We start from the raw sequence: 17,589 nt of genomic DNA, 5'->3' as shown, positions 1-17,589 counted from the left end.
CTTAATCCCTTAATTCCTTAGCTGCTATATTATGCAATTACATGCAGCTCAGACACATCCTTTAAGACACTAGAGAAGACTTCTTTCAGGAAATCCTAGCAGTTCATTCATTTAGGCAAGTCTCAGAAAAGAATTTTCAACTCTGGATGAGCAAGTGATCACTCAAGCTCCCTCCTTCACAAACACTGCAGACTTCAGGAGTCAACTATATTTCATGTTTCTTCAGTAAAAATAAGGATTTTCACCAGCTCACCTTCCCAAATTGGTGATGAGATTTCAGGTGTTGCTCTTCACCTGCTGAGGTGATTGTCAGATTGTTTTGCTCTCATGTAAATCAGATTAAGGGTCAGATAAGAAGTAAAATATGGTTCTTTAAAATAGTCTACTAATTTAAATGTTTTAACCTGCTCCCTACTTGCTTGAAACAACAGTATTTTATAGGAACAAGCAATCACATAATCAATTAGGTTGGAAAAGACCTCTGGGATCATTGAGTCTAATCTGTGGCCGAACGCCAACCAGACCATGGCACTTTCCTTAAACACCTCCAGGGATGGTGACTCCAGCATCTCCTTGGGCAGTCCATTTCCATGTCTAATTACCCTTTCTGTGGAGAAATTCCTCCCTAATGTCCAACCTAACCCTCCCCCCCACCAGTTTGAGACAATAATACAGTCTTTCATAGCTGTGAATGAAAGCATCCTGAAATTTCAGCTACAGCTGTCCACAGGTTGCCAAGTATATTTCAAACAGCTGGCATTACCTAAAATTTTACAATAGTTTTTACAGCGTTAAGTATTCCATTAAAATTATTTCAACAAAATTAAGAAGCAGAACCAGGAGAAGCAGTTTTGCCGCTTTAGTTAAAAATGGTGACCAACATCTGCAAGACAGCATGGCTTGAAACCACATCATGACTGATGCTCCAAATGGGTTTAAGAGCATTCTTTTCCCCAAAAGTTGAGATGTTCCTCCTAAAGAAAAAAAAATTTATGTGGTCTCTCCCCTAGTGACTGTGTAACTTAGTCCAAAAATCCAACTTTGACTTTTTAATGACAAATCCTCTCCAAATCATGAAAGCAGAGAAAGTGAAGGCAAAATGCCCCTGTAACAACCAGGATCAACTGAGTTTTTGAAAACCAGGTGGTTGCATTAACTGACCACAAGCTCCTCTTTACTTGTTTCTCTCTATAACATCACATGCTTGTACTTCTGCTGATGCTGTGTGTGAGCTCCTTCTTCACTTTTCAGACCACGATGCCATTTCCTAACACACACTGACCCTCATACTTAATTTACTGTCTTGTATACATCGGGTGATTTTCTTTCTTTGCTATCACTTGCCCTCATTTCCCTTAGAGTTACACAAAACATTAAAATCAGTCACTTGAATAGGTATTACAGTGAAGGAAAAGTACTTTCCAAGAAATCTTGTTTTCAAGCTTCCAAAACACTTAGCTAGTAAATTAATTTTTTTAAGAGTTGCCTAAGCATTTTTTAAAATGTAATAAATTCTGCTTCCTTCCTTCCTGTACAATTTAATTGTGGAGATTGGATGGAAACAAGCTAATTCTACATACTGGGTTACTGCCAGCAGTCATTTTCCTACTACAAAATATTTTAAATATGCTTCCACACTGGCTACCTCAAAATCATCTACATTTCAGAGTCCTGATAGCTCCTAATGAAGCAAATCCGTTGTCTTAACCCAATTCCTAGAGAAGAGGTGGGGACCCCACAAACAAAACCCTCAGTAGCAAAACCCACCAGAATCCTTGCTGCAGAATTCTCTGCAGAGATACTTGGTATTCCTAGGTAAGAAAATTGAATTGTATTGTTATTCCCAGATGGAGCCCTTGACAATTAACACTGAAGTACTCCACTGCTCCTACACTCAACGTCTAGATACAGACCTAGAGATTTCATTTAGGTATTTTTTCAGAAGATTTTCAATCCGTTCCCTTTGCTTGAGCACATTTCATGTTGCATCAAAACAGTTTCTTTCTGGACCTGTTTTACTCTAGACCCTGTCTGTATTACTCTGTGTCACACTTACCTTTTAGACAGATAGCACTCAAACATTTTCACAGGGCATCTAGCTGGATCAGATGTGTTTTCAATTTGTTCAAATACTGGCACATCATCTTCATGTTTCCTTTTTCCAGTAGCAATTTTATCTTTAAGAAGAAAATCAACAACATCTAAGCTATAGCTTGAAGTTATTTTACATTTTTCAGTAAAATTCCCCATAAGCAGCCCACCAAGTACCACAAGGTGGCTCGCGACAACTGTGCAAATCTGCAAACTGGAATTGCCACCCACAGCCACAGCAAAGTCACAGCATTTCACATGGAGACCAGTGGGCTCAAATTAACTCAGAGACCCTGCAGCCCCCGTGGACCACACACTCCAATTACGAGTTCTGGGAGCTGAGAGCTGCTAGATTTGTATGCAAATGCAGAGCTCTGGCTCCTGGCCAGGTGCCCACATGTCCCTCATCAGTGCCATGTGGATGCTCCTGCAATACCAATTCTGAACTGCCTTAGTACCTTCATTATCAGCTCTGCACAGGGAAGACACTTGATATCGAAGACAAGCTTTGCTTTCCATTGTTAGAGGATTTTTCTTCCACTGTCTAAAAACAGTGCCAAAAGAAAGTCTTAAATGCTGCTCCACTGTTTTCAGGCCAAAATATTTAGTGTTAAAGTAGAACAGAGTATTCAAAAGAGCAACAGGTGAATGGGATCCTAGCTGTTTAATCCTCCAAAGGTAATCTTCTTCAACTCGAGAGAATATTGATCCTTGGAAAAAAAGAATAGTAGAGAAAATACAATGGATTAGCCCATGAACTGTCAAGGTGCAAAAAAAAAAAAAAAATTTTTTTTTTTTACTGTGAATTGCAACAAAATGACCAAGACAGAAGCTGCTGATAAAGTTATTTATTTTCATGTCCACACTGCCCAAACCCACCTATTAAAGACACTCACTGAGACAGTCAAGGGGAAATCTCAGTACAGGCAATTTCAGAGAGAACACATTTCTGTTTAGTTACAACAGCATTTCCGACATGCAGCTCTCTCACGCTATTTCATAGAAATTAATGTTCAATGGAGTAACCTTAACTCTGTCATAAAAGGCATATTTTAAAGTTCATTTTATTCTGCTCAGGTTAAGGCCTCCAAACATTGTGCCTTCTTCTTTCTTATTACTAATAGATATCTCACTTGGAAAGCATTCCTGGACCATCACAGAATGTAGGAAGGGCCCAACACAGAGGCTCTCTGGGCTGTACTGAGAGAAGCCAATAGTGAGAAAAGAAAGGAAAGGGTCTGGCAAGGACAAGCCTTCACTCAAGGGAGGATTGTGAAATAGATGGAAGAACAGCTGCTTCTGCAGTTCAGCACCAATATTGGTCTGCTGGGAAAAATCTGCTTTCTCCATGAACAAAAATGATCCTTCTGAGCAGAAGACTCCCAGGAAAGAGGCCTCCTAATCCAGGTGAGAAATTCCAAAATACATCACTTGTTAGCCCTACCTACATATAGTGCAGCCTGCCTGCTTCCATCTGGGGGAAAAAATGGGCAAAAAAATAAGTTCAGCTGAGGTAAAAACTATAGGTCAAAGAGCTTTTTTTAACTTTCTCTCCTTAAGATGGGTAGTAATTTTTAAGTGAGTGGCAAAAACAACTCTTGTAGCATGGATTACCCAGAAACAAGACAAATAAAAACAGGTACAGTTTTAAATTAAATCTTAGAAGACATGTCTGTAACTTTTCATCAACTGCTATTGCAATGCATAACATATATATATATATATATGCATGCTTAAGAATACATAACTTTTAAGAGATGAAAACCATACATGACCAAAAAGAAAATTACCATCTGGAAGTATGCTTGGTTGCCAGCTTCGAAGGATTTTATTTAATTCCTGTTCAAACGTCTGGTAGATTGGATCAATAAATATGTTGTCTTTCCGATTACTCCGATATAAAAACTACAGAAAAGAGAGAGACAGGGTATTTACAATTCCAGATTAGAACAACTCCTGTGCTACAGGGCTCTTTTTTTCATAACTGTGCAAGTGTTGTACCAAAAAGCAGTATCTAAAAATAAAGCTATGCCACTTTTCCAATATCTAACAGGTAACAGTTACTTCCAATATAACTGTATGTTGTAAATTTCTACCTGGATATGAATAATAATTTAATTGCAACTAATATTTTTCTCTATTTCCTGTGCACAACATTGTATCAGTGAATGGGGAGTCATTTAAAAAACCCCTAACCACAAACAACTAATTTATCTTTTCCTACACCTAGGCCTTCCAAAAAAAGCCAAAACCAACCCACATTTAGCAGGAGTCTGCCCTTTTAAATGTGAACTCCAGACAGTGACAAAACCATCTTCAATACATAAGTGGGAGAATAAAACCCACCCATATATTTGTGGTAATAATATACAGCAAAACAAGAAAGATGATAGGATGGTGCAGGGCACTGGCCTGTTCTGCAATCTAATTATCTTATCCCTCTTGACCTTACAGACAAAAATTCTTGTGAACGTTTACCAAGAATTAATGATTGAGGACTACTATTTGACATTATCATCTCTGAGACATTTCTAAGAAAAGGAGGATTGGCTTCTTAAATTTTCACTCCAGCGTTATCTTTGCAAGAATTTGCCTGTTAGTGAATACAATAAAAGTGACAGACAAAAACCACATTTGCTTCTGGAAATGACACCTAGTTCTGTACCCATGCTTGAAATCACATTAACCACAGCACTTATTTATATAAGAGGTGATCATGGTTCAGTACATCCTAGCTTCCTTTGCACTTAATTTTATAATCAGGGCAAATGAATGAATACACTTCCTAGAGGTTTTCAACAACATTTTCATTTAGATAATTATTTTATACGATAAGTTTAAGTAACTCCTCAAAGCACAATATTCCCTCACATGTGCTTGTTTCTACATACACCAGTTTTGATTTCATAAAGCAATTCTAAGCCAGGTAATACAGCTCTCTGTAAGCTTCATGGCATTCCCCCTTCCATTCCCTGGCACATTTTTCCACCACGTATTTCTCTCTGGTTTGCATTAAACATTCACACTGAACGCTGGCAGTGAAAATGAAGACTGAAAACTGTTTCAAAACCAATCCACACACAAGCCTGTGAGAACTCAACTAAAAATACTTCTTCCTGGTTCAGAGTGAGTGCTGACTAAACCCTGGCATCCCCAGCAGAAGTCTGAAGCTCCCCTGAGCACTATAGAAGGATGACGTTGTGCAGGACAGACTCCAACCTACCACCCCATCTGCAAACCCTCATTCCCAAACCACCGTGCCCTGCTGCTCTACAAACCCTACAGGGGCAGCATGAGCACAAGCCATTCCCACCTGAGATGAGCTCTGCTGTAACTGCAGTGCATGGGAAGGAACTGGATATGTCTCTGAATCCCACAGTGGAGGACAACAGCCTGAATCACTGTCCACAGCAATTTTGTTTGTCTGACCTTCAGACAAACATCTGCCGGACTCTATCAGCCTGCCCAAACAACCCCATTACCAGACATACAAAAAACAAGAAAGAAACCCCAAACCAAATCCCAGTAATCCCAATTAGGGACAAAAAATGAAGGCCACGATGCAACAAAGGAGCACTGCAGGCTAACGCCTTCCTCTAGATGAACCCTCTCCACTAGATGCCTGCCTGACCATGCAGCAGCCTTTATTTCTCAGTGTGACTGCCTTCAGGATCACTAGAGTTACCAGAACCATTACTGAACCACTTCTGTCTGAAAGCAGAACAATTTCAGCTACAAATTAACCTGAACTGAGAAACTGCACCATCTGACTCAGGGACTGGTTTCCTGGAACAAATTTTACAGGGCTTCCTTTAGGAAAAAGCATTTACAAACTTAAAAAAGAAAACAACCAACTTAAGACTTGAAGACTCCTTATTCTATCCATGAGGAAAAGCTCCAAGCTGAGTATTTAGCCACAATGAGTGCAGTAATGCTGGTGGAAGGGGAATGTACATTTTTACTGGCCTATGGTTCCCACATCCTCTTCCTTTGAAGAGATATTTACTCAAAGATAGCAAAATATTAATGATCATTGGCCCAACTGTATCCTTAAATGGCATCATTTCATCTCCTCTGAGCCTCTTCCAAGTTCAACAAAGCCAATACCTTTTATGCAGTAGTAGACAACTGATTCTCTTTTTAGGGTGGGGGCTGGCAGGTGGAAAGGACTAAGCAAATTCTAGAAGGCAATGGAGTTTCATTGTGCATTGTGACAACTGCATTGCATTTAGTGTACCACTAGCTTGCTTAAACATGTTTCTTCAGAAGGGTGGTAATATTTACCCCCAAATATTTGCACACAGATGATGGCTGCAGCCCTTCACAGCTCATGTTTCTGTCCCTCATTTGCTGTCTGCCTTTGTGACATGCAAACTCATCAGAACACAGCTCATCTTCCTGCTGGTCTGGCCAACAAATCAGGGCTGTTCACAGTGCCTGAATGAAATACTGGATACAAAGTATAAGCAGTAAAATAACAGTAAAATGACCACATGTTGCTCCACTAATGTTCCAGCATTGTGCATGTGTATTAGGCCTCATGATAATTGTGGCTGCCACACAAACTATGGTTCTGAAGAGCTGAAAAAAAGATATTTTATACACAACTAGCTTTCATGACTGACAAAATAGACAATGTCAAAGGTACAAAGAGAAAGATTGAAAAAATATTATTTGAGTTCCATTTTTAAACACATACTTCCCTCTGTGTACTGTTTGTCTGCATAAGATGAGTATTTTCAATTCTAAAGAAAGGTACAGAGAGACAGTGTATCATGCAAGTGCAGAAGCAGAAAGCTAGCTGAATTTGAAACACACCTTGTAGCAATATTGACTAAAAAGCCATTGAATAAAATCAATGTTTGCTTTTCAAGTTTCAACAATGAGGCAAAGGTAGCAACTAACTCTTTATTTTTGCATGCATGCAACACAGGAAAATTACTATTTCACTACTTATTTTTAAAATATTTCAATTTTAAAAACTGTTACTTGATTTAAGTCCTCTGCCTCAAGTATGGAACAGTTTAAGTAGAACTGCAAACCCTGAGAGCAGCTTGCTTTCCACATCATACACATCTTCTACTGCCTTTTAACTTGAATGAAATTTTCTGTGCTCTCAGCTCTGAACACTGCTTATTTTGCCTGTGTTTTGCCTTATGTAGCAAAAATTAAGACAGCCCTCTCTGCTTAAAGATCAGCTGTGGAACAGCTTCTCTAATTACCTAGCAATAGGTTACTGACTACATCCAACCTGACTCCTTCCCATCTTGCTGTGTGTAAGACAGTCAACATAGCAGTCAACATTCCTGCAGTCTATCCTGCCTGGTCACAGTCTGCAACACTCAGTAAATCAGACCCTCCCCAAAAACCACTTAATTTAGGTTGTTTCCTCTATAAGCTAAGGAACTGAATTGGTCAAAGGCTTAGACATCATGCCTTGTTTCATTCTGGTTTTACATTGGACATCTTTAGCAAACAAAATGAAGCACAGCATTTGAGAAGACTAGGTAGTTTTTGTCTGGGTTAATTACTTGCTTTAACCCAGCAAGAAGCTTAAAATTATTACAATATACCAATGTGTGTTTGAGCTTTCAGGATGGGTCTGCAAACTCATTTCCTACACAGACAGCTCTCTACAACATGATTACACAGCAACCTGATCACAGCCATGTATTAAGGGTAGCTCCTAGCCAGTAAATCCATGTTATCTCCACTCTTCTACTGAAATGGGTTACAGTCAAATCAGCAGCTCCATTTCCCATCTCTACAGCCTCTACTAACCTCCTGAATTCCAAGACACAGATAATAGATGCTGTCAGGTGCATAGTTCTCTCCATTAGGCCTTCGAATTTCATTGACAAAATGTGTCAACCCATAGTTTAACTCAGCTGAAGTATGTGATAATAGATCTTCCTTTAATTTCACAGACTTTACTGTAAAATAGAGAAGAAATGCTACATTATACAACAGAATTGTCACACAGTGAAGGTGGGATGGGGTACTTTTTGACTGGAAACTGGCTTGATGTCCTCTCCATTAGCCAATGAATGAGACTAAAATGTACTAAGCAGTTAAAATGTTAGGTCTGTATTAAAACAATCAAGGTTCCCACAGTAAAGTCTAGTTAACCAAATGCAGAAACACCTGCTAACAAATGTACTGTCATGCACAGCTCAGGATGACACAGAGGCAGCCCAAGATGCTGAAGTGAAGCCAGTGGTGTAGAGGGCACCTTCAGGGGAAACAGCAGTTTCCAAAGACCCAAGAGCACAACACAAGGGTGCTGAGATGCATGTCGGAGCTGAAGAACTGCAGGACTAGCAGCAATTCCCCTTTTCCCCCACAGTACAAATGTGTACACAGAGGAGAGCTGCAGAAAGAGCAGCACGGCTCCAGGGGATCAAAGGCCACCTTGTGCCAGAGCTCCACAGCCAGGTAATGCCAGCCTCAGAGGAAGATCTCCTTACAGGACAAAGAGCAGGAGGATGGCTCTCCCTTGCCATTCAGAAGCCCAGAAACAGTGTGAACCCTGAAGTGAGTTAGAATATGAGGAAAAACAGGATGCAAACAAAAAAATTAAAATGGTCGCAGAAAATCAGAATAGCCAAGAAGGTGCTGTCCTAGCTTACATGAGAAGTGTGAGACCCAGCATTTTGAACCAAACAGAAAAACAAGCTAGGAGAAAAAGAGTTTGGCAACTCTATGGTAAAATAATGTCAGTCATGCTGGAAACATTAAGGACATGAGAAAAATTTGATCAAAAATTCCAGCCGAGAATCACACAAGTATGGCAATTTTCCCTAGCAGGTCCGAATGTGGATGGCAGATTTTTGGAAATACTTACTTGATTTCAGCTCCTCTAACTCTGGAAGCTCTTGGTCTAAGCAGCGGGATCTGACCCAGTGCTTCCAGGCGTTTACCCCGTAGGCGTATTTGAACGGAAAGCTGCACTCGGAGTTCTCGGAGCTGTCATCGTGCGCCTGGTACTCCGACACGGCTTTCCTCTTCACGCCCTGCCGTGGCAACACACAGGGTAAGGCCACCAGCTGGGACACCAGCAGGGACACAGACCTGGCACAGCCAGCTGTGGGCCAAAGGGCACGCTGAACCTCGGTGCACTGGCAGAACTTCAGCGTGTCGATGCGCAGGGAGCTGAAGATGTGACAAATCTGTGTCACCGGCTCCACTCCAATGAACCCTTTGCCAATGGAAAAGGCAGCACCGGTTCCAGATTAAAGCGTACCCAGCAGTGGATATCTGATAATGTCCAGTGCATAATAGCAAAAGCTATTTTTTTAAATTACTCCAGATTTGACACTAGAAAGACCCATTTATTATTAGAAAGCTTTAGTAGGAGTTGGCTGGTTTTTTTAAAGCTGCAATATCTACTGCAGTTATTTGAACAAAACCATTTCAGCTTTGTGCCAGACATAGAAAACTATTTCTTGGTAGTGTCCTCCTAAATAACAAACTATGGCTAATTTGTATCCAATGTCTAAACTAAGATTGACTAAAAATAAAGTCTGGGAGAATTACAAGCAAATATAAAAATTTTTTTGAAATCTTTTATAAAAGAAACGCTATGGCTCCCATTATAAACCTTGGTAATGCCAATGTTTTTGCATCTTATTATCAAATTAAACCAAGACACCTTTGTTCAAAGTAGGAGGCAAAATAGCACTGCTAAGAATACAGTAGGCATATACACAGTGGCACATTACATCAACAGTTCTGCCACTGTGAAGCAAAACCAGGATCAGAATTTACAAATCACACTCCTATCAAATCTAACAGCTATCTGCAACAGGCATACCACTGAAATAATTTTACTACTTGAAATGTATCAATTTATGTCATAAGGATAGGATATTAGGAATGAGTAGACAGTAACACGCTGTAAATCATTATCAGAACTAAAAAAAAAAAGGATATTTTTTTTGCTACATAAATTTTTGTGCTTTTCTTGTTATTTTTAATACCATGAAAAAATTACCTTCTTTTTGGACCGAGGCCTTGGCTGCTCCTCATATTCTTCACCAAACACAGGAGGTAATAAAAACTCATTTTCTGTATCCAGCTCCTCAGTTGCTGAAAATACATTAACAGAAACTTATTTCTAAGTGTCTTTTAAATAAAATTACTTTGGAAAAAACCAATTAACTATATTGGTGTGCCTTAACATAAGATGTCCACAAAGGCACACAAATAAACACAACCAAACGCTGGATTTTGGTAAGAGGAGACAGACCTATTTTTATATTCAAACTAAGACAAAGCTGTCAAATTGTAAGACAAAGCTGTCAAATAGTTTATTTCTAAGTAGGTTTCAGAGTACACAATGCTCAACATTTCAAGTATGATGTGAAGTTGCTAAGGCAGAATTTCTTACTGAAGACTCTTATATAATGTTTTCTGCCCAGGCTGTCTTTGGTATCAAAAATTCTTAGGTATGATGAGAATGAGCAGTCATGACTGGAAAAAATACAAATTAACTTAGCACATGTAGTTTTGTTCATGTATTTAGATAATTTCTACACATGTTTTGTTATTTCTTGTAACACATCACACTTGATTTAAAACATTAAGAACCAGAAGGCAAACTCCTTCAGTGAAACTGGTTTAGTCTATATTTATACAAGTGGTGGTCTAGCTCATGACAGATATTACAGCTAAGTTTGGTAAGCAGATGTATGGAAATACCTCAAAATACTGTTTATTTAACATTTCAGGGATAGAATTTAGGACTCTATTTCAGGGAGGAATGAGACAAGGTATGAATGGATGTAGTGCTGCAAGTCCCACCTTTATTTATTTTATTGAAGATGGTTCATTCCTCATTTAGCCATCAAAGAATGTTTTCACTGAAAACTGAATGCTCTTCTGACAATCTGATTTCATCACCTTATTTCTCATGACAGCTTTCCAACTGGAGCAGATGAAATAGCACTTACATGCAGAGATTTCAGAACTCTGCCCCAGACTCAAATGCAGTCCTTCTCCTGATACCACAAAGAACCTTATCTCAGAAGCACTTCAGTGTAATCAATGCCTCTTACAGATTGCTGCTACTTACTACTCCAACTTGCTTATTTCTTTTCTTCTATGGTTTTTCTTTCTCATGTACCCAGACTCACCTAAAAAGAGGCTTAAAAACCTAGTATGCAGCTGACTAGTAAACGTCCCAAGATTAAGGTCAGCCTAACCCCCAGGCTTCCTCTTTAAATTAGGCATAGAGAAAATTGGACATCTACTGCAGATAGAAGTAGTCTTCAGCACAAAAGGAGCCTGCCAGCTCCTACAGAACCTGCCCAGGTGAGGTATGAGAGAAGCTATCTAACAGGGACAGTAACTACAGCCAGAAGCTTTCTTGGATCTTGGATTAACTGGGCTATGGTGTAAGAAAACAGACACTGTTCCCTGCATTCTGTAGAGTTGTAGAAATTGTACTGATAGCATCAAGAGTTTCTTCCAAGAAAGGACTCAAAGCAGTGATTTTTTCCTGTTAATTCAAATAATGCTACTGCTTCAAATGCAGATATGGACATTACCAAGATATTAAAGGTAACACAAGCGGTGTGCAGCATGCCAACTTGCATGCCAATTTTCTAACAAACTTGAGTGGGAAGCTGACTCTTTAGTAATTTCTCTAAACCATGAAAATACCTGGAGATTGAAGAATGCATTCATTATGCTTTCCACATGCCATCTGAATCCTTGAGCCTTCAAAACAACTTTCCTAAATCCATGCTCAAAAAAAATGATGCACCCAAGTTCTTTGTGAATGCTTAACTTCCCCTTTTCTTTGCATTGTTTCAAATACTGTATTTAGAAAGATGGAAGAACTAATTCAGAAGTCCCCCATCCATGCCCCCCAAAGGCATGGCAAAGTTTTACCTAACAGTCAGTCAGGTGGATCCTGCAAGCAAATAAAGCTCCACTGAAAGGATGATTAAACAAGGTACAAGGGCTGCCCAGAGTGTCACAGTATTTATTAAAATCACAGAAGAATTACCTCTTGGAAAGTCTATTTCAATATCGAGGTCTGGCTCATATGGAACATCAGGCAAGCTTGTCCGTGACTCTGAGTTTAGGAGATTGGAGTCAACTATCACACCTATTTAAAAGAAAAGGTAAACATTTCATTATTTCAACCAACACATGGATTAGCCAAATGGAGCAGATCTACAACTTTAGAAGCTGAGTTGCTCTAAAACTGATTGTTCTGCTCATTACCATACATTTTCTTGTTCTTGGGATCTCAAATTTACTTTTCCAACTTGATTTCCTTCAAACATAAAACATACTTACTAGCCCATTGTTCTTCTCCATGAAGGTGAGTCAGCAAAGAACAGGTATAGAAAATGAAATACTGGTGAACCTGGATCATATCAACCAACCCCAGAACTCAAACAATCTTGACAAAACTAACTGTCTATTTTCCTACCTGATCCTGTCACAACAGAACAGACTTTCAAGTCTGCTTTTGTAGGATCTGTTTCTCAAATAAGGCATGCAGGCAGGGAGAAAGAAAGCTTGAACTCTCTCCAGCTTCTGGCAAACACTGATTGCTCCAAATTCAGTCCTCTGTAAGTGAGCAAGCTCTGATCCCATACATCTGCTCATTTAGCTAGCTGTACTTCACAAAAGAGAGCAAGAAACTGAAAATGACAACCTTGCAGTGCTACCAGAAATGTGCAGTTTTAGTAGAAGAATGGCAATAGACCAGAATACAATAAGCCTCCCAGGACTGCAGCACCACTGGTCCCCTACATAACGAGGCACAAATTTTAAGGGTATGTAATTTGTCAACAACCTTTCAGAAATCTGTTGAAAGAGCTTGGAAAAAACTTCCAAAATTTGATCTGAGTGAATGCAAATTTTCCTGGAAAGACACAGGAAAGACTTGAAGATTCTGGCAAGCAGAGCCAGGAAAGAAGAGCAAAGAGACATGGGCACTGAGAAACTAAAACTACCAAGTATGTGGGACTTTTTGATCTTCAGATACAAATTTTTATTATGAGAATAACGTGTTGGTTGTTGCACAGTAGTGCTTACTCTAAATCATGGGCTTTTCAGTTTCCCACGTTTTGCCAGAGTGCACAAGAAGCTGAGAGGAAGCATGTCCAGAACAGTTGAGCTGAAGTTTCCAAAGGGATATCCCACACCACACAATGCTCAGTATGTAACTGGGGAAGTTGGCTGGGAACCACCAACTGCTGCTCAGGAACAGGCTGGGCATGGGTCAGTGGGTGGAGAGCACCTGTATGGTGCATCACTTAGTTTTCTTGTGTTTTATTCCTCTCTCTCCCCTGTTTTAATTGTATTTACTAGCACAGTTAGTACTATATTTTATTTTGTTTCAATTATAAAACTGTTCTTGACTCACAAGGCTTACTATTTTCCCAAGTCTCTTCCCCTCCAGGCATGAGGTGAGTAAGCAAGTGGCTGTGTGGTATTTAGCTGCCATCTGACAATAAAGTACAGTACAACTTAATAAAAGACCTCAATGACAGCACTGTTGTACTCAAACTTTCCCTAAAATAAAAAACCAAACCCAGTCCTTCTAGTCACACACATCCCCCAGCACTCCAAACAGTCAAAAACTCATCAGGAAACTCACTGGCCACATCAGAAGCTTCAGCTTTTCCAACATGTTCAGGTACCACCCCTGACAAGTTCAGTAGCTCAGCTTCCAGAGGATCAGAGGGCACTTTTCCCCTCAGCTCTTCTATTGCTGCAAGGATTTTCTCAGTGCTATCCAGAGTAGTGGGCAAAAAGACTGGAACTGGCACCTGTGCAGACAGGGAGGCAGAGATAATTAGAAAAGAAAAAATGCCACAATGAAGCAATTAACAACCAAAAAAAAATTCTATACTCTTCTGAAAGACAGAGTTGATACACATTAGAAACAAGTCACTCTAGTGTGAGCTAACAAAAAATGCCAACAGGTTAAAAACCCAATATGAAGGAGCTAGGAACAGAAGGGATAGCAGAAAAGGACACAGGGAAAAAAGAAGACAAAAAGCTGGTCAAAGAAAGAACAGAAGGGTCTTTGGAACTTCAAACCTGTCTGACTGTAACCTCAGACTAACAGTCTGGACAAATCAGCATCTTGTTTTAGCGGCTTATTTTTTCCTGCTGTTTATCCCGCTCTGCCACCCTTTCCCAACACAACCTTTTCAGCTTCCTCACTACAAGAACAAACCTTGCTGTTAAAGGCTTATTCAGCATGTTCAGCAAAAGCAGCAGTATCACTCAGAACTGTTCCTAAAAAGCTCAGTGGCACAAGATGTTCACACTGGAAGCAGGCAGACAGGTCCTAAAGAACAATCAAGGAATCAAGTGCCGCTGTTGGATTCGAATGCATTTTCAATAAACAGCCCTGCAGCACCCTGCAACTCTTTAGACGGACCAGGAGAACAACCAGCAGCACAAGGTGGTCCCACACATGCATGTGAAGGGATGCCCATTTTAAAATGAAGCTGAAATCTCACTTACAGGAACAGGAACTGTGGTAGGAATAGGAACATTTTGACTGTACATGTTCATAGGCACCGGAACATAGACGGGTACAGGAATAGGCACTGGGACGTACTCTTTTTTCCACTCATCTTCTATTAAGAGAAAAAGGAAAAAGGCAAATATTGCCAGGTAGTTAAATATACTTTACACCTGCCATTTAGTGAGAAAACAAGTCAGAATATTTGCAATATGTTAAAAGACAGTAATAGTTAAGAGAAAGCTGCAATGAGGAAATTGGTTCAAGCACAGTTCAGGAGTTACCTGTCTGACAAGATTTTGCCTGCATATGAGGTTTACAGTACGTGGCTTTTGTCATTGTCAAAGGCTTGCAAAGAACTGCCTTGTTCTTCATTTCTCTGTTAGGTGTTGGAGAAGGGGGTGGAGCTGAGCCCTGCAGACAAGCAAATAAGAGAAGTTGCTGTTGCACCACACTGATTCCAACAAAAAGTTCTTGACTTAATGTACCTGCTGATACTTTTAATAAATGAGATACTGAAGAGGAAGCTCACAGAAACACAACAAAACAGGACCAATTACTATACTAAAATTGCAAGCTATTCTACATTCCTAGTACTGAGCTGCCACTGCCAGGATCATAAGAGCAGGGATAGCCCATCTGGCTCATTTTCCTTTTTTTTTTTTTTAATTGAAGGTACCCGAACCCCTTTTTTTAATGCGCTTGTTTAAGTGAAAGCGCCATTTAAACAATTTATAACATAAAAAATAATTTTAGCTGTAAAAAGAAGAGTTCATTATGAGCAGTATGAACAAACTTTAGGCTCAAGATCTTCTTGAATTATGCCACAGTCCAAAGATGACTATTTCTGAATGAAAATTCTCTAAACACTTCATTATTACCTAAAGTATGAGCTTCGAGCTCCCCCTGCTGGCTCTGCAACAGTTACAATAAATAACCTGGGAACATCCAAGAATGTTCAAACTGCATCCTTATGGTCAAGAGAAAAAAAACCCTCTTGTTCCAGACATGGCTTTTGTACCCTAGTACCTCTTTTAGAACCTGATTTGAGAAACAAACTCTTAGTTTTATTTGGTCATGTATAAGAAGACTAGCCCCATATGTCCATTTAGATAGGGAAAGAAAGACCAGTCCCAAGAAAAGCAATATGCCCTACCAGATGTACACTCCCTAAAATATATTTAAAAAATATTGTATCACACATAGCTTTGACATGATCTTTAAATGACTGAATTAACATCATTAAACATAAAATACTAAAAGTTCTCAACATGACAGCTTAGCTTGTCTGATGTCTCTAGTGACCTAAGCAATTGTCTTTTTCATAAATATATTTATATTGTCATCAAAAACTTGCACTTTTTCACTTAAATTTAAGATTTAGCTTTAATGCCTATTTGCATTTAAAAGGCAATACTCTCAGACCTTCTATGTGACAAACAAATAAAAAAAATAAGTTTCAAACAAAATATACTAAGCTAACTGAAAATAATATTAATAGTAGTATTTTTGACAAGCTGAGAAAAACTGAAACTCAGAATGATGAAGGCTGCTGCTCCACTGATGATCCCCACCCTTCCAGACAGCAATCCTGCAAAAGGCTCTGCTTCCCTACTCTGCTGCAAAGTCAATCAGACCTCGAGCACCTGGAGAATTCTTCTCTTGGGAAGGATAGAATTTAAGAACTGAAGATTTATTTTAAGCTTTTTAAAGGTGAGCTACCACCTTAATATTCCAACTGGACAGTGAAATTCTCTTCCCATTCTATACTCAATAAATACACCTAATCAGTTTAAACACACGAGTAAGACACACAATGTGTTGATCAACTTTTAAGCAACATTTATATGCAGTATAGATGTAAAACACATGGTTGATGGTTTAGTTTCCCTGAAGACATTGAAAAGAAAGTATGAATGTTTGAAATTTTTATTTCACCAACAAATATGAAAGAGACTAAAAAACTTCGTAAATTTAGCTTAGGATCATTCAAAGACACTAATTTTTGGGTTTTTAATAGCATCCCTCTAATTGACTGGGATCTCACATTTTAAGTACATCTACTTATGTTTTGTAGATATATATAAAGAGAGAGAGAGACAGAGTCAGAGAGACAGAGTTAGAAATAAGAATGTGTTAAATACATGTACTTACCGTCATTTTTGTCCGGGGAGTTTGACAGCCCTGATCTAAAAGTAAAAGGAAACATTTTTAGAATTTTTTTTCCCTTTTTCAAAATCAAAGCAAATTTCAGTAAGCAACTCAAGGTAACACCTGGCACCAATATAATATTAAATCAAGAGAACTCATTAGTACCATACTGCAGGTGAGACCTGCACACAAGACTTTTCCCTTCATGGACATCTCCCTACTGATTTCCCTCAACACTCCAGTACTGAGCCTTACACAAAGGCAAATGATAAATCAATGCTCTAGTCAGATGTGAATACAGCCTCTTTCAGAAAAGTAAACACCAAAACATTCAAGTATGAAAATGGCTATACAAAGTAGCTGAGCTGGTATAATTGCATTAATTTAAAAGCTGGTTTATTTGAACTTCGCCTGACTTCCCATTTAAACCACACAAACATGTATTCAGTGCCCATGAGCAATTTTACACAGTACCTATTGCCAACAGAAAGGGAAAAAAAGCAATGTATTCCTCCTATCTAGATGCTTTCATTGCATTTTCATTTCCATTTCACTTATTTTCTTTTAATTCCATTTAAATAATTTCTTTTTTTCATTCCTAGTGCATCTGTTTTCTGTGACCCAAAGGCATTTTGAGAAACGTTTCCACAGAGCAAATAATGACAAACTGGAGCACAACAAAAGAGGAAAACATTTTCTCTTCCCATGATGATACAGCACTAAAATTACACTTAACCCAGAACAGCTCAATGATAACAGCTGACAACAGCTCTGATGATAACACAGAAAAGGGTAACACCTAACGCAGTTTATTACCACAAATAAATAATTCATGCAGCTTTCAATTT

General features: G+C 39.0%; 1 protein-coding gene across 8 annotated transcripts in view; it reads right to left on the bottom strand.

The window, feature by feature from the left end:
• Positions 1 to 17,589, bottom strand: part of ZMYM2 (zinc finger MYM-type containing 2) — an 86,207-nt gene that overhangs the window by 1,348 nt on the left and 67,270 nt on the right. For 7 of the 8 annotated variants that reach the window (XM_059838687.1, XM_059838685.1, XM_059838691.1 and 4 more), the window contains 11 exons: positions 16,745 to 16,779; positions 14,875 to 15,004; positions 14,590 to 14,705; positions 13,712 to 13,883; positions 12,104 to 12,205; positions 10,085 to 10,179; positions 8,936 to 9,104; positions 7,873 to 8,024; positions 3,882 to 3,996; positions 2,550 to 2,801; positions 2,057 to 2,177 (listed from right to left, as the gene is read on the bottom strand). In XM_059838687.1, the coding sequence (XP_059694670.1) occupies positions 2,057 to 2,177; positions 2,550 to 2,801; positions 3,882 to 3,996; positions 7,873 to 8,024; positions 8,936 to 9,104; positions 10,085 to 10,179; positions 12,104 to 12,205; positions 13,712 to 13,883; positions 14,590 to 14,705; positions 14,875 to 15,004; positions 16,745 to 16,779 (1,459 nt within the window). Of the gene's footprint in view, positions 1 to 2,056; positions 2,178 to 2,549; positions 2,802 to 3,881; positions 3,997 to 7,872; positions 8,025 to 8,935; positions 9,105 to 10,084; positions 10,180 to 12,103; positions 12,206 to 13,711; positions 13,884 to 14,589; positions 14,706 to 14,874; positions 15,005 to 16,744; positions 16,780 to 17,589 lie in introns of those variants that run through there. The other variant, XR_009485351.1, reaches the window with a different exon arrangement.

The sequence above is a fragment of the Haemorhous mexicanus genome, chromosome 2, assembly GCF_027477595.1.
Source record: "Haemorhous mexicanus isolate bHaeMex1 chromosome 2, bHaeMex1.pri, whole genome shotgun sequence".
Taxonomy (NCBI): domain Eukaryota; kingdom Metazoa; phylum Chordata; class Aves; order Passeriformes; family Fringillidae; genus Haemorhous; species Haemorhous mexicanus.
This window is presented reverse-complemented; position numbering and strand designations above follow the sequence as displayed.